We start from the raw sequence: 20,821 nt of genomic DNA, 5'->3' as shown, positions 1-20,821 counted from the left end.
CATTCTCTTGATTTTAGGTCCATCAGTAACTTTTAAAGTCCATAAAATCAGTAACTGCTGTTATTATAAGCCATTCTTTATATGTAAACCAATCTTGATTGGTTTATATTTAGATGCTATATATCTAAATACATATAGGCTGGGCACAGTGGCTCACACCTATAATCCCAGCACTTTGGGAGGCCAAGGTAGGAGGATTACTTGAGCCTATTAATTCAAGACCAGCCTGAGCAAAATGGCAAGACCCCGTCTCTACAAAAATAAGAAAAATGCCAGGCATGGTGGCAAGCACCTGCAATCCTACCTTCTCAGGAGGCTGAGGGAAGAGGGTCACTTGAGACTGGGAGGTCGATGCTGTGGTGAGCTGTGTTCACATTGTTGCACTCTAGCCTAGCCGACAGGGCAAGACTGTGTCTCAAAAGAATACATGCATACATACAGATGATGTCTGTTTAAAAGATGCTAATGGAACAATTGCTCTGTTATTTATACATTCTTGTTTTAATATGGGCAGAATCTGAATGGAAAAGAGAATAGTTGTGTATTGATACCAGAAGCATGAGATGATCTGAAGACAAAGGGAGTGTAAAAGAAGGTTTCAGCAACAAGAATGAGAGGAAAACAGCTCAATGAGTCTATTTCCTGGAAAGAAATAGAAGGCTAATTTAAGAGGCTGAGCGTAGTGTTCAGTAATAGTTGTAATGAACATTAGTAATCAGAAAAGGGTAATGAGGAATCGTTGTTAATCAGTTGTCTCTAAGAACAGCAACTCCTAAATAAACAGAAAGACTAAACTTTCTTTTGCTGGAGATTGAATTTTTTTTTTTTAAGCATTCAACCTGAGAGTTACAGTGTACTATTTATATTTAATTGTTTTGTTTCAGTCAGTTTAGTTTCCTTCAGTTTTTAGAATGTGAGAAGTGAGATTTTATTTTGTCATTTTTCCTTAATACAATTTCCTAAAAATTTTACCTTTGCATCCTAATAAGTATTGTAGCTGCTTTGGATATTTTTTGGCATAGAGAACAAAATTAATTCATACTCTGGTTATATTACTTTGTGGGTTTTTTCTCTTTAATTTTATTTTGATTTCAAAGGACCCTTTCTCTGAATTTTTCCTAACTCTTTAAGTTGTATGATGCAATTGAAAAATCCATGGGACAAGCCTTATATCACTTGTGTGTTATTGGAAGTACTAAACAAAATGGACCTGAGAAACCTAGCTCCTACCTCAGGTTCATGTCATTTCTGTCAGTTGTTTTGTTTTCCATTTTTAATGCATAAGATCGCAATAACAATAGCCAGCCATAAAGGATAGTTATAAGAATCATAAATCATTTTGATAAAGATCTGCTATCCAGTATGCATTGTTGAATTTTTAGTCATAGAAAGATAATGCTAGGTATTATTTCAGGTATCTAATATGGACATAATTCATATTATGATCTAAAATAATTGTTGTCTTGATGTGAAATGAAGCTGCTTTAATAACAAAGGAGAGTTGTATACAATTATATAACTTGATATTTTAGGAATATTATCAGGGTGTTAGTAATATTAATAAAAGTCAGAACTAGAAAGCTTAAGCAACTAACTTAAAGTTAGTTAATGAAAGAAAGTTAATGATTGAACAATATATAATATAAACAATTTATATCCGATTCTTTAAATTCTTGAAAAACTAGATTTAAAAATTCTCAATTTTCATTCTAAAAGATGCAAACTAATACAGATATATATAGGGCAAAACATCGCCTCTTTTACTCTCCCCAACTTTTCTTGCAAAGATAACCTATGTCAGTAATTTGGTATGCAGCTTCTTACCATCTTATAATCCAACTCTACCAATTAGTGCCTTATTAGTAATTAGTACCTTACTTCCAATTAGTACCTTAACATATTAAATAGTACTCAGTATTTTTTGCAACCAAAAATATTTTGAAAATTTTGAAAAGAGCACTGGAGGATAATATAACAACATTTATGTTCATTCTAAATTTTTCCCCTATTTTTATCAAAGGAATAAAGCATAAAGTTGAAGTCTTCAATGTGTATTTAAAACAACATAAATATTTTGTTCATTAAAAAGTTTACAAAAAATTTTATTACTCTATATACATCTTATTTCAACTAGCCTTTTCCATTCAGTAGCTATGTTGTTGATAGCTAGAGTCTGTTGATAGATATTTGGGTTCTGAATAACTAACGTTTTCAAGTATCCTTTAAAAACTATTATTTTACATTATAGGAGATATTTTGATGTGTATATTAGGAAAACTCTAACTGCATTCTGAAAAAATAAGTTCCTGAGATTTCCGTTCAGCAATACTTTTGAAACACAGATAAAATTACTTCCTGCCTCTTAGCTTCCTGTATCCATGGCAACCTCTGTTTTACACATTGACTGTAAAGGAACCAATGTGAAGAGTGGTGTTTCCTGAGCAAACGGTGACTTTAAAAAAAAAAGTGGTGGGGTGGAGGTCAGCAATGCCACAGAACAAAATGGAGTTTAGAAATGTCGTTCTTCAGATTTAAAAAGAAAATCTTTACTGAATCAGCTGAGTGTTAATAATACGAATTTCCTTTTCTTGGTAAGATTATTTACTTAAATATGAACTTTTAGCTGACATGAAAAATAGTTTTGTAAGAAACTAATTTAGAGTTTAATTGTTCTGTAGTGAATTTGTATTTTCATAAATTATGTTATTTGATACTAGACTTTATGTTGTTAAAGGGACATATTAAATTCAAAGATTCTCATTCCTACATCATTTGTCACCTATGTTGTAATCAATTGTAATTTTTAAGTTAACTTAGCAAATGTTTCATTAATCTGAACTGTTTTGTCAAGTAATGGGTTAATGGCCTGATCATGTTAATAATTCTAGAAATTATTCCATACTCATTATTTTATGCTATTAGCATGGTATGATTTATGATAGTATTATTGGCTGATCCTAATTAAAATAGAATACAGAAGTTATAGTATTATAAAAAAAAAAAATCGTGTGATGAAGTTTTGATGATTTAAAGCTTTACCTTCTCTTTTTATAGCCAATTCTGATCTGAACAGAAAAACCAAGAACAGGGATATGTGTGGATTACAGTTTTCTCTGCCTTGCCTACGACTGTTTCTGGTTGTTACCTGTTATCTTTTATTATTACTCCACAAGGAAATACTTGGATGTTCGTCTGTTTGTCAGCTCTGCACTGGGAGACAAATTAACTGCCGTAACTTAGGCCTTTCGAGTATTCCTAAGAATTTTCCTGAAAGTACAGTTTTTCTGTATCTGACTGGGAATAATATATCTTATATAAATGAAAGTGAATTAACAGGACTTCATTCTCTTGTAGCATTGTATTTGGATAATTCTAACATTCTGTATGTATATCCAAAAGCCTTTGTTCAATTGAGGCATCTATATTTTCTATTTCTAAATAATAATTTCATAAAACGCTTAGATCCTGGAATATTTAAGGGACTTTTAAATCTTCGTAATTTATATTTACAGTCTAATCAGGTATCTTTTGTTCCAAGAGGAGTATTTAATGATCTAGTTTCAGTTCAGTACTTAAATCTACAAAGGAATCGCCTCACTGTCCTTGGAAGTGGTACCTTTGTTGGTATGGTTGCTCTTCGGATACTTGACTTATCAAACAATAACATTTTGAGGATATCAGAATCAGCCTTTCAACATCTTGAAAACCTTGCTTGTTTGTATTTAGAAAGTAATAATTTAACAAAAGTACCATCTAATGCCTTTGAAGTACTTAAAAGTCTTAGAAGACTTTCTTTGTCTCATAATCCTATTGAAGCAATACAGCCCTTTGCATTTAAAGGACTTGTCAATTTGGAATACCTCCTCCTGAAAAATTCAAGAATTAGAAATGTTACTAGGGATGGGTTTAGTGGAATTAATAATCTTAAACATTTGATCTTAAGTCATAATGATTTAGAGAATTTAAATTCTGACACATTTAGTTTGTTAAAGAGTTTAGTTTACCTTAAGTTAGATAGAAACAGAATAATTAGCATTGATAATGATACATTTGAAAATATGGGAGCATCTTTGAAGATCCTTAATCTGTCATTTAATAATCTTACAGACTTGCATCCAAGGGTCCTTAAGCCATTGTCTTCACTGATTCATCTTCAGGCAAATTCTAATCCTTGGGAATGTAACTGCAAACTTTTGGGCCTTCGAGACTGGCTAGCATCTTCAGCCATTACTCTAAACATCTATTGTCAGAATCCCCCATCCATGCGTGGCAGAGCATTACGTTATATTAACATTACAAATTGTGTTACGTCTTCAATAAATGTATCCAGAACTTGGGCTGTTGTAAAATCTCCTCATATTCGTCACAAGACTACTGCGCTAATGATGGCCTGGCATAAAGTTACCACAAATGGCAATCCTTTGGAAAATACTGAGACTGAGAACATTACTTTCTGGGAACAAATTCCTACTTCACCTGCTGGTAGATTTTTTCAAGAGAATGCCTTTGGTAATCCATTAGAGACTACAGCAGTGTTACCTGTACAAATACAACTGACTACTTCTGTTACCTTGAACTTGGAAAAAAACAGTGCTCTACCGATTGATGCTGCTTCAATGTCAGGGAAAACATCTCTAATTTGTACACAAGAAGTTGAGAAGTTGAATGAGGCTTTTGACATTTTGCTAGCTTTTTTCATTTTAGCTTGTGTTTTAATCATTTTTTTGATCTACAAAGTTGTTCAGTTTAAACAAAAACTAAAGGCATCAGAAAACTCAAGGGAAAATAGACTTGAATACTACAGTTTTTATCAGTCAGCAAGGTATAATGTCACTGCCTCAATTTGTAACACTTCCCCAAATTCTCTAGAAAGTCCTGGCTTGGAGCAGATTCGAATTCATAAACAAATTGTTCCTGAAAATGAGGCACAGGTCATTCTTTTTGAACATTCTGCTTTATAACTCAACTAAATATTGTCTATAAGAAACTTCAGTGCCATGGACATGATTTAAACTGAAACCTCCTTTTAGAATTATATACTTTACATGAAAATATAATGAATTATATGAGGTTAGCATTATTAAAATGTTTTTAATAATTTGTGAACAGTGTATTCATTTAGCACATATTTTCTTTGATATGTACTGTTTTAAGTAATAATAGCTACCATTTCTGTGTATCAAGCACTGTGCCAAATATTTCACATTTCACATTTAATCTGTGCATAGTCTTGAAAGGTGGTACTATTTATACTTTACAGGTGAGGAAACTTAGAGTTTAAGTAACTTTCCCAAATTCTCACAGCTTGTAACACCGTTTGGGCCTCTCTGACGAGCTCATGCTTTCAGTTTTATACTATATTGCTGCTGTGGTTCTAGGATTGTAATACGAAAAAAAAGACATGGTTCTTATTCTAGGTGGAGCTTGAAATTTAGAGGAGGAGATAACGTGGTTACTGCACCATACGATGATAAGTACTGTACTTAGAGATACTGTTGAGTATAACATTTGTGGAGGTGAGAGATGGCTTTATGGAGGAAGTGACATCAAAACTGGATCATGAAGAATAACTAGAAATTAGCCCAGTGAAGAGAGCTGAGTAACACCGTGTCAGAGGGGTTAACAAAAGAAAAAATGCTGCTTTTCAGGAACTAAAATTCAGTACAGCTGGTGTCGTGAATGATGGTGTGCGATTTAAAGCCTGAAAGATCAGGTGATGAAAGCTCTGTAGTTGTATGCTTTATCTTGAGGGCAACAGAGAGCCATTGAAGGATTTTTAAGCAGTGGAGTGAAATGATTAGATTTACCCTTTAGAAATTTGCCCTTTTCTGGGAGTAACAGTAAAACTGGAGCCAGAATTAGTTGAGTAGGAATCTGAATTACTAATCCAGGGGAAAGATGCTAGAGGCTTGGGCCAGGATACTGGCAAAAAGGATGGATGGATCAAGATGTACTTTGAAAGTAAAATGAACTGCCTTGGTGATTGGTTGAGGGGTAACAGGGGAGGGAGGAGTCAAACATGTTAGGTTTTTGGCTTAGGCAGTTTTGTGCTGTATTCACTAAGCTAAGGAATGAAAAGGAGTGGGGCAAAATAATGAGTTCAGTTTTAGACAGATTGAATCTGAGGTTCTTACTAGATCTCCAAGTGGAAATATATAGCATGCAGAAATTCAGAAGTGAGGTCTTTATAGTAAAGGCCAATAATTCTTAAACTTTCATCTATCGAGTACACTGGAAGTGTATGATACACCCTTTACAGTAACAATAACCATTTGGGCGATAGGTAAGTGGGGAAGAATAAGACCTTGTAGAAGTTGAGAGAGTCTCTAGGAGATGTTAGTGCCCTTGATTAAGAATCTTTAATATAGATGGTAATTGAAGTCATAGAAGTAATGTAGTGTTTTTCTTTATTAGCATAAATTTGTACTTGCGTAGCCCTCTGCAGAATATTAGGGATTGTAGTAAGCGCCCATGCCCATTGGTTCATTAATAGTGACCTGAACCACAAATATGTATTTAAAATTTTTTCTTAAGCATTGTATCTTTCATGTTTGTGTCTCTTCTTCCTTTTCCCCAAAATTTGTTTTTTAAAATTACTAAAAAATACAATCGTTATGAAATTAACCTGGAACATGTTATCTGGGAGTATTTAAACCAAATGATAATGATCAAGTTCATATTGTAAAATGAAAGTAATTATAATAAAATGCAATACTGTTTATTCTACCAAAATACAGTGGTTCTTAAACTCAGAATCGCCCGGTAGCCTTATAAAAACACAGTTTGCTACCCCAACTCCTTCCTGTACCCTTCCCAGAGTTTTTTCTTTTTTAAAAAATTGTTACTGATAATATATGTACATATTTGTGTGGTATGTGTGGTATGTTGTTACATGTATAGAATATGTAATGATCAAGTCTCAGGGTGTTGGGGGTATCTATCACCTCAACTGTTTAACTTTTCTATGTGTTGGGAACATTACAAGGCCTCTCTTCTAGCTATTTTGAAATATATAATATATTGTTGTTAACCATAGCTATTCTACTTTGCTGTTGAACATTAGAACTTATTCCTTCTATCTGACTGTATTTTTGTACCCATTAGCCAACCTCTTTTCATCTTCTTCCCTGCCACACACACACACACACACACACACACACACACACACACACAACTTTCCCAGCCTCTGGTGTCTGTCATTCTGTTCACTACCTCCATGAGATCAGCTTTTTTTAGCTCCCACATATGAGTAAGAATATGTTACAGTTGTCTTTTGCACCTGGCTTATTTCACTTAACATAATGACCTCTAGTTCTATCTTTGCTGCTGCAAATGACAGTATTTCATTCTTTTTTATGGCCTGATAGTGTTCCACTGTGTACATGTACCACAGTTTTCTTTATCCATTTGTCAATTGATGAGCACTTAGGTTGGTTGCTGATCTTTGCTATTGCGAATAGTGCTGTAATAAACATGGGAGTGCAGGTCTCCATACTGATTCCTTTTTCTTTGGATAAATGCCCAGTAGTGGGATTGCTGGGTCAGATGGTAGTTACAATTTTAGTTTTTTGAGAAATTCCCATACTATTTTACATAGTGGCTGTACTAATTTACATTCCCACCAATAGTATATAAGAGATCCCATTTCTCTGCATCTTCACCAGCATCTGTTATTTTTTGTCTTTTTATTACTGGCCATTCTAATCGTGCTAAGATGATATCTCATTGTGGTTTTCATTTTCATTTCAAATGCAATTAGTGATTAGTGATGTTGAAGATTTTTCATATACCCCTGGGCCATTTGTATGTCTTCCTTTGAGAAATGTCTGTTCCTTTGCCCACTTTTTAATGGGATTATTTTGTGGATTTTTTGTTTATTTGTTTGCTGTTGAGTTATTTGACCTCCTTGTATATTCTGGATATTAGGGTCTTGTTAGATGAATATTTTGCAAATGTTTTATCCCATTCAGTATATTTTCTGTTCACTCTTGTTTCCTTTGCCATCCAGAAGCCTTTTCACTTAATATAGTTCTAGTTGTCTATTTTTGTTTTTATTGCCTGTGCTTTTGAGGTCTTGGCTATAAAATCTTTGCCTAGACCAGTGTCCAGAAGTGTTTTCCTTGTGTTTTGTTGTAGTAGCTTTATAGTTTTAGATATTATTTTTAAGTCTGTAATCCATCTTGACTTGATTTTTGTATACAGTGAGAAAATAGGAGTCCAGTTTCATTCTTCTGCATATGGATATCCAAGCCAGAGTTCTTGATTCAGCGGGTCTGGAATAGAGCCTGTGAGTTTTCAGTTTAACAAGTGTGCTGATGCTGTTGGTCTGGGACCATACATTGAGAACCACTGCGTTAATATATTTGAGAGAAAATCAGAGAGGAGCTGAAGAGTAGTTTTAAGATTTATTAACAATTGCATAAATAAAGCCCCACCAACCCCAGAGAGTTTTCCAACAATGGTTTGCTTTCCCCTGCTTAGCTGAATGCTTTTTCAGGGATTGTAATTTCAGCAGAAAATGTGACTATGTTTAAATAAATGTTATTTTTCCTAAGTAATTTGTTTTGTTATGGAAGAGCGATCTTTTTGTTCACCTCGAGAGACATTTTTAATAATGAATTTTTTCTTTGTTGTATCCTCCCAACTCCTACAAATCCAATTATGTTTTTTCTTTAATTACTGAAAGTACTTGTTCATTGGGAAAAAATTTAAACAGTGCAGAAATAAGGTAAGCTGAAAATTTCTCCATGGCCCAGTTCCGTACCACAGTACTAAACCATACCCTCTTAAAGATGTTCACAAGCAACACAGCTGGCTATGTGAAGTTCAGAAAAATTTATATAACAAAGTATTTTTATCTTAAAATTCCTAAATTCAAAGAAGACAGTTCAGAAGATCTATCCAAATTTTTGCTTTTTGAAAATATAGCTTCTAATTGATTTAGACTCAACTGGAAATCCAATTATATTAATACCAATTTATATATGGAGCTATAGTTCTACACAGTGGTATTCATTAAATGTTCATTTTGGTCTTTGTCAGCTATTTCCTTTTAAAAAAAATTCTTTTTTTACTAATCAAAAGAGAGCTGGAGTAAATAGCTACTCCCTTTTAAAATATTAGCCAGCTCATATTTCACTGTTGTTTGATAGTTGTGCAGTAAAAAAACTTATTTAAGGTATAATTGAAGTGTTACAGGCATAATAGTTTTCTTGGGTACAATTTCTGTATTTCATTTTTTCACATTTTGAGCAGCCCTAAGTGAAAACCAAATGATATTCTAAATTAATATAGCTAAGGAAGCTCACCTTTCTTAAGATTTCTGTATTTCTCTACCATTTACTATAGGTTCTTATCTCTACCATTTATTAAAAGTTCTTGATTAAAGCACTCTAATTTAGTGTGACTGTGTTTGAGGAAGAACAGAATCCATTTTTTCCATTGAGTATTACAAATCGTGATTAAAGTTTCAGGGCATAACAAAAGTAATTTGTTTTTCCCTCATAACAAATGGCAAATATTAGAAATCAATAGTATTTATTTATAAACTATAAAAGTGTGTGACTTTTAAATTTATAATTCCAATGTGGAATTTTAAAAACATATCTCTCATTTCTGGGATGTAAAACTGAGAACTTACTTTCAACCTCTTCCTGTCAGTGAAGTAGATATATTTGGTGTCAAGCTATTGATGAGGGCTTCAGTGGTGTTGGGACAGAGACTTCAATAGTAGTGATCAGGAGATAGGAGAGGCTGGGCACGGCGGTTCACACCAGTGATCCCAGCACTTTTGGAAGGCTGAGGTAGGCGGATCACTTGAGCTCAGGAATTCGAGACCAGCCTGGGCAATATGGTGAGACTTCATCTCTACCAAAAATACCAAAAATAAAAATAAAAAATAAATCTGGGTGTGGTGGCCTGTGCCCATAGTCCTAGCTACTTAGGAGGCTGAGGTGTGAGGATTGCTTGAGCCCAGCGGGAGGAGGTTGCAGTGAGCCGTGATTATGCCACTGCACTCCAGCCCGGGTGACAGAGCAAAACTCAAAACAGAAAAGGAAATATAGCAGATCACAGGGGAAGAAGGGGAAGGCTGGTAAAGAAGACTAACATGTTCCATGGTCCTCTGGAAGTGAGAGATGCCAGTGTTTGATAGCTAGAAGCTAAGTGGTCAGGAGAGTAAGGGTGGACATTCTGGGAGAGTGAGGACATTACGTAGAACTTAAGTAGTGGGGAAAGAGGATCTGTGGATACCTCTTTGTTGTCCCTAAACCTTTTACTGTTAGTGGTGTCCTGTACTTTCTCATACATGGAGTTCCAGGGTTACTTTGTTGATCTACTCTGCCTCATGGCTTTCTGGGTCTTTTGAGTAACCATTGGACAGATTTTTGTTATCTTTTCTATTGCTTTGTGTATTTTGTTTTTAGGAATTCTCCAAGTAGTAGTAGAATTTATCCAGATCCCCCCATACCAGTGTTAATGCATGTCAAATATTTTCCCTGTAAACACTTTTTAAAACTGTTATTGATAAATAAATCACATACAGAAGTAGACACACCTGTATAACTACCACTGAGGTCAAGAAATAGAACGTTCAGATGTAACACGTACGTGGACATTTCTTGAACCTCTAGGCATTATATGAACATTTAAGTTTTAAGCTTTGAGGTGAAGGAGGACCAGCATGTAATTAGGACATTTTTACTCAATTAGCTCACCTGCACAGCAACAAATAACAGTTAAACAATATTTGTTCTTAGGTGGTGTTTTAAAAAAAAGAAAAAGTAGGAGAAGAAAGCCTAGGGAACCTTTTCCAAGCTTCTGACAAACAGTTTTGATGCTAGGCCTTCCTGCCAAGTTGATCCCACGTGAACTTTTCCTGTTGAGACCTATTCTTTATTGTTATACAAGTCAAACTCCTTTACTGGTCCTGTTATTGATCTCTGAACTAGAAAAATATATGTTTGGACTTAGAGTATGATGTACTCCTTTAAGAGGAAGGAGAGTGGGGTATGTGAAGCAAAACAGGCTGTTGTGTTTACCATTAGACTTTATCTAGACCTTCTCATTTCTCATTAAAATTTATATTTGACTTTTCTCTTGCTGGACTTACCTATGAACCCTTTTAAGCTAGTGGAGAGAGATATGAATCAATTTTCTCAAATTGTTATCTCCTTCTTAATGATTTCACGGTTATGGAAGCAATAGTAACAAGGTAATAGGCATTTTTTTTTTTTTTTCTATACTAGTGCTGTACTGTCTGAAGCATAGTTTTTTGTTCTTTTTAAGTGCTCTCTACCACTGGTCATCACTTTGCTGAAGCTGGTAAGCTTGTGTGGCCGCACACTTTTAATGTGGGAAGCCTGGTAGGTTAAAAGAGAAATGTTGGAGAAAGCAGTATGAGAGAGAAGAATGTATAGTACACCTGCTGCTGGCCCAGATGTGCCTTGTTTCATTGCTTCTGACTCAATTCCGAGACATCTTGTGATAGATGACATTTTAATTTAGTAGAAAGTAGTTTTCTTATCCTGAATAATGTGGAGACCATATATATATATATATATATATATATGTTGTCTTCCTTTTGTCTCCATTTCTTCCCATGTCTGTGGAGGTTTCACTACATGCACATAAACCTTAGCCTGTTGTTAGTTTATATCTTTGACTTTGGGCAACCTTATTGCTTTTTTCCATATGTTTTCTATGATACACAAGTTAATACATCATTTATATTTTTGTCTGAGGCTCTGAGGAGCAAAAGTTTTAATGTTGTACTGCAGTTTCCTCAGGCTTTGGCTTTCAAAACTCCCTTATCCTCAGGTACCTGCTTCTCATCTATGAAAGCATCCTTAAACACCATCGTCTAGAATTAGGACCATACCTGCAGTGTTGTTGTTGTAGTTATAGTCTTATTATAATGCTACTGACCAGGTAAATCCAGGCTATACAATTCCTAGCAGATGGAAAGCCCCTGTGAAAGCCTGGAAACTAGAAAGTGTTAATCAAAGAGAGCCCATGAAGGTGGAGAACAATGTGAGGCTAAATAAGGTCAGAGAGCTGGGCAGGAACCAGGTCATATATAGGGCTGAGTAAACTAGGATTAAGGGTATGGATTTTTAAGTGTAATGGAAAGTTGTTGAAAGGTATTAACTTTTGCTTTAAAGCAAGAAAAAGATAGTAGGTTTTGTAAAAGCATTCTAGTGTGCTGTATAGAGAATGGATTAGAGGAAGTCAAGAGTGGAAGTTTCCTTGTTTGGGAAGGTAGGCAGTAGTTTAAACTCTAAACTCGAGACAGATTGGCTTGTTGCACAGTGTTAATAGTAGGAATATAGAGGAGTAGAAACAAGGAAAAATTTCAGAGATAAATTTGACAGAATTTGTTGATAAATTGAGTAAATGGAAGGGTAAATTGGAAGGGTAAATGAGAAGAAAGGTCAAAACTGAATCCCTGGTTTCTAGCATGAGTCACTGGGTTGATAGAGATGCTTTTTACTCAGATAAGGAAAACAGGAAGAGAGCCTGCTTTTGATTTTCCGTTTTGTTTTTGGTTTCCTTGTTTTTGTTGGGGAGGCACTCTTAAGTTTGGTATTGGAGCTCTTAATTTTGAGATGATTGTGAGAGTGCCAAGAGTGGATGAGAAAGATGCCGATGTACTTAGGGTTCCAGAGCTTAGAGAAAGGTCATTGAGCATAAAGTTCTTTGGTCTACTGTAATACCTTATTATAAAACTGTAACAAAATAGTAACTATGTGTTTATATGAAGTTGTTAGTTTAATTACACATTTTTGTTTTGTTTTTGTTTTTGTTTTGAGATGGAATCTTGCTCTGTGTGGGGTGCAGTGGCTCGATCTCAGCTCACTGCAAGTTCTGCCTCCCAGGTTCATGCCATTCTCCTGCCTCAGCCTCCCGAGTAGCTGGGACTACAGGCGTCCGCCACCACGCCCGGCTAATTTTTTGTATTTTTAGTAGAGACAGGGTTTCACCGTGTTAGCCAGGATGGTCTCGATCTCTTGACCTTGTGATCCACCCGCCTCGGCCTCCCAAAGTGTTGGGACTACAGGCGTGAGCTGCCACGCCCGGGCACGCATATGTATTTTTAAATGTGCAATTTTGCTTCAGAATTATTTTTTTCTTTTATTCTTGATACAATTTTATTCAAATGCTTCTTGCAAACTTTGACATTGTGTCTTCATCGTTATCAGTCAAAATTCCCCTTTGATCATGTAACACTGTTTTCCAGAGCATGTTATCTTCATTTTGTTCTGAGCTGTGTGGCATACAAGACTTTTCCAGGAATTTAATCCCAAGATAACTTAGGTAACATGAACAGAGTTGGCCTTTTTGATTTGTTCTTAAAATATATCTTCATCACCTGAGGTCAGGAGTTTGAGACCAGCCTGACCAACATGAGGAAACTCCGTCTCTGCTAAAAATACAAAATTAGCTGAGCGTAGTGGCACATGCCTGTAATCCCAGCTACTCAGGAGGCTGAGGCAGGAGAATCATTTGAACCCAGGAGGTGGAGATTGTGGTGAGCTGAGATCACACCATTGCACTCCAGCCTGGGCAACAAGAGTGAAACTCAGTCTCAAAAAAAAAAAAATGTATCTTCATGATTACCTTGTAATTATGTGTTGTGTAGCTTTATTTTCATCAGTTTCCAATATCTACAATAGTGCTAGCTCCATAATTACCAATTCTCTGATAAATTTCTTTATATCACTTTAAAAAAAAAACAATTCTGTCAAGTGACTTTTTAAGTAACTACTCAATCTTTTATTCAGCTGAATTTTTAAAAATTTTTTTCCAGACAGTTCTGTACCAGTCCTTGATCATCTCCTTTCCATGGAAGCTTAGTATGTCTTCATTGGGCATTGTTTTTTTATAGCAAAATCACACAGGATGGCACTTTCTTCTCATGCCATTAAATATAGATCATTTTAGTTATTTCTTGTAGTCTTAAAGATAATGGTTTTGTTGGAGGAGGGTGGTGCTGCTGTGTGTGTGTGCACTCAAAAAATGAAAAGAAGAAACAGGTAATCAGGGGAGTGGTTTAGTATATAAAAGTCTTTGTAAGGATCATTATGGAATGCAAAAAAAAGTCAACTTTCACTTTAAGATAGTGAATTTCAACTGTGGTTTTTTAGCTTATTTTCTTGCCAGTATTTTTCAGGGGAGCTAGATTTATTAATATACTTTTCCGTGACTGTGCAGAGAATTACTGTGTAGAAAGGATGTATGTTTCCATTTAAATGACAAAAGTATTTGCAGGCTACATCCTGGGAAATATCTACAGGGGAAAACTTTTTTTTTTTTTTTTTTAACTACGTAATGGGTTTATTTTATTTTTATATTTTTTAACTGAATAAATATTTTTAAAGTATTTTCTCAGTTTTCTAATATAAAAATATTGAGATATACATTTTTTAAAAGGTTCTTTGGCATCTTCAACAATTTTTAAGAGTGTAAAAGGATACTGAGATGAAAAAGTGTAAGAGATTTAGAAACTGTTAACCCCCTCATTGTTCAAATGAGAAACGGTGATGATGCTGACATTTAAGTAGTGCTCTGGCACATGTGGCAGGCCTTGTTATAAGCACTTTACTTGTGGGTAGTATTATGCCTTCATGTTACTGATAAGGCAAGTGAAGCACAGAGAGGTTAAATTGACTTGCCCAAGACCATGTAGCTAGTCACTGGTGGAGCCACAATTCGAGGCTCTGATGCTGACCACAGTTTTCTGCCACTTTCATGAGGTCTGGAAGGGGTCAGAAGGCCCCTGCCATCTGGTTACTTCACCAGCTCTCTGTGTTCTCTAGCAATTTCACAGTCACTATGCAGGAGTCACCGAGGCCTCGAATCTGCTTTGCAGTCTTCATCCCAGATTCTGCCACCCTGAATGTTTTCAAGCATGGCCTTACAGTTGGCCTTACAAGGCCTTGATGTTTTTCGAATCTGTGTGCACTTCCACTTCAACCACACATTCCTCCCTTGTGATCATGCTCAAAACTCTAATATCCTGTCTTATTGTAACTTCACATTTTCCAGTTTTCTTACTCTCTACCGCTAAACCCTTTTTTTTTTTTTTTTTTTTTAAATGTACAGTGTCTTGCTTTGTCACCGATGCTGGAGTGTAGTGGTGCCATCATGGTTCACTGCAATCTTGAACTCTTGGCCTCAAGCAATCATCTTCATATCTCAGCTGGTACTGAGTAGCTGGGACTACAGGTGTGCACTACTGCCCCCAGCTAATTTTCTTCTTTTTTTGAAGAGACGGGTCTTACTTTGTTGCCTAGACTAGTCTTGAACTCCTGGCTTTAACTGACTCTTCCATCTCAATCTCCCAAAGTGCTGGAATTACAGTCGTGAGCCGCCATGCCTGGCGTAAACTTTGATGTTTGCACTTGATGTTACGGGTTTTTCTTTTGTTTGTTTTTTCCACTTTTAACCCTATTCTCTACCTGACCCAACAAGTGCCCTGTGGTCAACTCAGACTTCTCATTAATACCCTTAGCTCTTTAAACCCCTCATCCTCAAACTCTACTAGCTTTTCAAGCTTCCAAGCCTGAATTGCCTGACTCAGTTTCTCCCTATGTGTATCTGCTCGGGGTGTAAAATATAGCAACTAAAAATGATAGAAGTGTACAGATTGAGGCTGTTACAAATCTAGGGCATTCAACTGCAGTTGGACCTCAGTGCCATTGAGCAATGTTTTTGTCTTTGGTCAAGACCCTCTATTATAAACATTGACCACTTGGCTCCAACTGCTTATCCACATGCCTAATACATAACCTCACCTTCTAATTCACAAAAGGAGGATAATTCAAAATGCAGGAACTTCCGCTTCCCACTGTGAGCCTCCAAGGGAGTCTGTACATCTGTGTCCTGCTGCCTCATGTACGAAGATATCCTTTGTGTTCAGCCCTGCCTCTGTTAGGATCTCACTTCATCCCATCTCTGGGATCCTGCTCCTTCACCCACCCCTTTGGCACCTGCAGTTTCAGCTGCTCAGCCTCTACTGGTCCATTTCCCTCAGCCAAAAACACTCCTGCAACCCTGCACTCCCTCTGGTTATTACCCTATTGTTTCCATCCCTGGACAAGCTGCTTGAAAGAATGGTCACTCCCCTTCCTCAGCTAGAACCTGATTTATCTGATTACTTGACTTTTGATGCTGTTGGTCACCCTCTCTTCTTCAGGGATACCACTTTCATCATCTTCCTTCTCATGTCTTTGCTCTTTTTGTATCCCCTGTTGGATTGAGCAAAGTCACTAACCTAGTCAAGTCACTCACCCAAGATGAAACCCAACAGTCATCCTAGACTCTTTCCTCCCATTTATCTTCCATAGCCAATTAGTTGCCAAATCCTGTGATGTTTACCCATTAAACATCTGTCAAACCTACCCCTTTCTCTTTATTCCCGTGGCCACCAAACCATTTCAGGCTGCTACCATCTCTTCTGATGTGGAGTGATCTTGGCTCCTCACCAACCATCATACTCCTTTATGTGGTTCTTCTTACTGCCTTGGGCAGTAATGATGCTGAAGGGCCCCCAGAGAAGAAGTCTATACCAGAAAACAAGAGTGACCAGAAGAGGCTAAGCTCACAGAAGCCAAAGAAGCAGAGTCTTCAGGAAGGGAGACCAGTAGTGTCCACCCAGCAGAGATATCTCATGAGATATACTGAAGTGTGGCCCCTAGATTGCAAAAATGAATGTCATCTGCCTGTGGAGTAGTAGGGTCGAAAGCTGCATTGCGGTAGGCTGATGGGAGTCCTGGGAAGCCTAGAAACTGAGAGTAGCTAGAGATGACTTCTTCCAAAAGATGAGCTTTGGGCTCTATAGAAGCCCTCTGAAAAGCAGTTTCTCAGCACAGTAAGGTTGAAGTCGTCTCCAGTCAAGCCTGGAGCACTGCCCTCTGGGTTTGGTCAGTATAAGGTTCTGGATTTCAGTCTTGGCTCTAGCTATTAGCAGCTGTGGGGACACTCCACCATCTCAGTCTTTATTGCTTGCCAATTGTAGCTGCTTTCAGCTAAGTTTATTCCTTGCTCAGGGGCTGTTCCAGTTGTCGGCTCTTCCTCCTCTGGTAGGGAAAGTGGAAAATTATTCTTTTAATGTTACCACTGTTGTAGTCTCTACTGTTGTAGAAATTCTGGAGTAAGACTAATAAATCAGGGCTTGTTTCATCCTTCGACTATTTCGATAAATTGTTGTTCTTTGCTTAACCCTGTTGAATGACCTAAGCAGATAAATACAATACAGTTAAGGGAATATTTTATCTGGTTCTGGGTTTAGTGCCTAAAAACTTGTTTAGTCTCTTAAATTATCCTAACTTGACTTAAACTTCCTGTATTTAAAATATAGTAATGCAAGAGTGACTTTAATTATTAATTAGGTACCATGTATAAATAGCATAATTATGGTCTGGTTGGATCTGAGAAAATTCTAAGATGATTAAGGTTGTGATTCATTTCTGTCTTGTGATTGCTATTATGAAAAAGTATTACATCATCAATTTTAGCTTATATAACTATTTTGAAAAGTTAATTGAAAATTTCATCTGTGTTACTGCCTGCTTGGACTTTATAAAAGTCTATAAAATCTGCACATTTATAGATTTACCCCCTAAATCTATAAAAATTAAAAACACATACTACAAATTTTTTTAAGATTTCATTGTGATTTAATTTGAATTTGCCTAATGCCTAATGATTTTGAACATCCTTTTAGGATGCTCACATGCCATCTATATATCTTCTTTGGTGAAATGTCTGTTCACGTTTTTGCCTTTTTTAAAAAAATATTTTTGTTCTGTTTCTTTTAAGAGACAGGTCTCTTTGTTGTTGTCCAGGCTGGAAAGCAGTGGCTGTTCCCAAGTGTGATCATAGTGCACTGCAGTCTTGAACTCCTGGCCTCAAGAGATTCTCCTGCCTCAGCCTCCCAAGTAGCTAGGACTACAGGCTTGCACCACAGCACCTGATGCCTATTTTAAATTGAAATTGTTTTTCATCTTAATGTGTTTTCAGAGTTCTTTTTACATCCTAGGTTCAAGTCCATTACCAGATATTTGTTTTACAAATATTTCTTCCAGATATGGCATGTCTTTCTTCTTCATAGTGTCATTAGAAGAGCAGAAATTTTTACTTGTCAATACTCAATGTCTTTATCTTTGTAGTTATAAAAGTAACATAAGACTGTTATAAATCCAAGAATATTAAAATATTCCTTTACTATCGAATCTCTCCATCTAGTATTTAAACATACTAATTAGTGAAAAAGAATTTTATAATGTTATAGGCAAAAATAAACTTTTTGTTATAAGAAAAAAGATTTTGAAAGTTTCTTTTGTATTTCAGAACTGGAATTTCTCTTCATGTACAAGAGAATATTTCAGGGAAAAAAAAACCAGTTCCAGTACTCCAGTTAACCTGTTTTGCTTTTCTTTTATTCTAGTATTATCCAAGATAAATTCTGTGGGATTATAAACATTTCAGTGGAAGGCCTGCATGATGTCATGACAGAAGATCCTGAAACAGGAACTTATAAAGAGTAGGTGCATTATTTAATTAATCATAATTGGATTTGGAGGATAATTAAATACATGCTGCATGATTTTTTTCACCATCACTCTTTAAGCACAGTATGAAAGTTTTATAATTTCTCTTTTATACAGAAACGTTTTTGTTATTTTGCTTATAGTATTTATTGTATGATCTTGGTATCAGCTTATTTATTTATTTATTGAGATGGAGTTTCGCTCTTGTGGCCCAGCCTGGAGTGCGATGGCATGATCTCAGCTCACTGCAACCTCTGCCTCCCAGGTTCAAGTGATTCTCCTGCCCTAGCTTCCTGAGTAGCTGGGATTACAGGCATGCATCACCACACCTGGCTAATTTTTCTATTTTTAGTAGAGACTGGGTTTCTCCTTGTTGGTCAGGGTGGTCTTGAACTCCCAACCTCAGTTGATCTGCCTGCCTCAGCCTCCCAAAGTGCTGGGATTACAGACATGAGCCACCATGCCCAGCTGGTATCAGCTTTATTATGTTACAGCGACAACCTGAATTGAGCTGCTTTGATTTAATCATTGTTTGATGATTAAGTTTTTAAAATTTCAAATATATTTTAGCGTATAAGGTTTTTTTCCTGGTATGTTCTGAACATGCTCTTTTTTTCAACTTTGCTGTTTATGAAGCCATCTCTAGCAAATGGGAAAGATTGTCACTTGAATCATATTTTGTTGAAAAACATGGATAGCAGATATATGTTGTTGAATCTTATTAAACATATTAACAAAATGTGTCTGATACGTCACTTAGCTTTTGAGAACACTGGAGTTTGTATGAAGTGGAAATATCAAATTTTTTGAGACTACAAACCAAAAACAAGAAAGCATTCAATGTAGGCAGGTTTTTTTCTTTTTAAGTTAACGTAAGGGTTTGTGGCTGTATTAGTCCATTCTCACGCTGCTATAAAGAACTGCCTGAGACTGGGTAATTTATAGAGGAAAGAGTTTTAATTTAACTCAGTTTTGCAGGACTGGGGAGGCCTCAGAAAACCTACAGTCATGGCAGAATGGGAAGCAAACATGTCCTTTTTCACATGGTGGCCGGAAGGACAAGTGCTGAGCAAAAGGGGAAAGGCACCTTATAAAACCATCTGATTTCATGAGAGCTTACTCACAAGCACGAGAACAGCATGAGGGTAACCGACCCCATGATTCAATTACCTCCAACTGGGTCCCTCCCATGACATGTGGGGATTACGGGAACTACAGTTCAAGATGAGATTTGGGTAGGACACAGCCAAACGATATCCATTGATATGACTGCACATGACTGTAAATTGTATACATAATATGTAACAAAGTTTACAACTATATGTGAAACGTTTAGGATATGATCAGATGTTCCTTTGTCCTCTTTGGAGTATATGGTTTAGTTGAAGGGAGGACATGGCTGATAGCACAGTTAAAACACTAGTAATGAATACAGACGGTTATATCTTGTTTTGTGCAGGGAACACCAAACAGTACAATTCTGGATTTTGCTTTAATAGTAAGTCAGGGAAAGAAAAAAGGCACTATGTGTTATAGTCTTCAGGGAAGGAAGTAGAACAAAATTATAACGTGTTTTAACTGGAAGAGGTGAGAGTCTGAAAGTTACTAGAACATTTAGAAATTATTTTGTACAGTCTCATGGCATTAAAAATCAGGATATCAAGGCTCTGAAAAGTTGGCCGGTCACAGTGGCTCCTGCCTGTAATCCCAGCACTTTGGGAGCTGAGGCAGGCAGATTGTTTGAGGTCTGGAGTTCGAGATCAGCCTGGCCAACATGGGGAAACCATTATCTCTACTAAAAATAACAACAATGAAAGAAGTGGAGTCACAGCAGATTTGTGAAAGAGTCAAGATGAGTCAAGGTGTCCATGTGCCAAGCTCAGCCATGAAGAGAAAGTTTTGGTTTGGAAGAGGGAATATGTTGGAAGTAAGGAAAACAAACCAGTTTTAGGATCCCAGCTAAAAGGCCTAGACTTGATCAAATGTTAGTATTGATGAGTAGCTGGAACATATCTGACCACTGGTTTCTTTTGTCCACAGAATTGTTTGGTGATTTCTTTTTACTCTGGGTGGTACTTTGCATATAGAAACACAGTTGAGAAATAAATTACCAAGAGATACACTTTTCTGTCTCTGTTTCTACGAGTGGTTAGACTAGATCTCTATTAAAATAATCTTCCTACTTTGTAATTCTGTGAATTACATAGAGTTCTATAAATTACAGTCCCTGAGACTGTAAGGCATAAATAAACTTTCAGAAATGCCTGCGT

At 36.3% G+C, this 20,821-nt stretch overlaps 2 protein-coding genes across 6 annotated transcripts in view; both read left to right on the top strand.

Annotated features, from left to right (window-relative positions):
- IPO11 (importin 11) overlaps window positions 1–20,821 on the top strand; it is a 231,220-nt gene that overhangs the window by 166,929 nt on the left and 43,470 nt on the right. For all 5 annotated transcript variants that reach the window (XM_038010419.2, XM_073014741.1, XM_007973675.3 and 2 more), the window contains one exon: window positions 18,449–18,544. In XM_038010419.2, the coding sequence (XP_037866347.1) occupies window positions 18,449–18,544 (96 nt within the window). The remainder of the gene's footprint in view (window positions 1–18,448; window positions 18,545–20,821) is intronic.
- On the top strand, window positions 32–6,128 carry LRRC70 (leucine rich repeat containing 70). Its single transcript, XM_007973662.3, has 2 exons — window positions 32–2,591; window positions 3,055–6,128. The coding sequence occupies exon 2, from the start codon at window positions 3,093–3,095 to the stop codon at window positions 4,959–4,961; it is 1,869 nt and encodes a 622-aa protein (XP_007971853.2). The 5' UTR covers window positions 32–2,591; window positions 3,055–3,092; the 3' UTR covers window positions 4,962–6,128.

Source organism: Chlorocebus sabaeus, chromosome 4, assembly GCF_047675955.1.
Source record: "Chlorocebus sabaeus isolate Y175 chromosome 4, mChlSab1.0.hap1, whole genome shotgun sequence".
NCBI lineage: Eukaryota > Metazoa > Chordata > Mammalia > Primates > Cercopithecidae > Chlorocebus > Chlorocebus sabaeus.
This window is presented reverse-complemented; position numbering and strand designations above follow the sequence as displayed.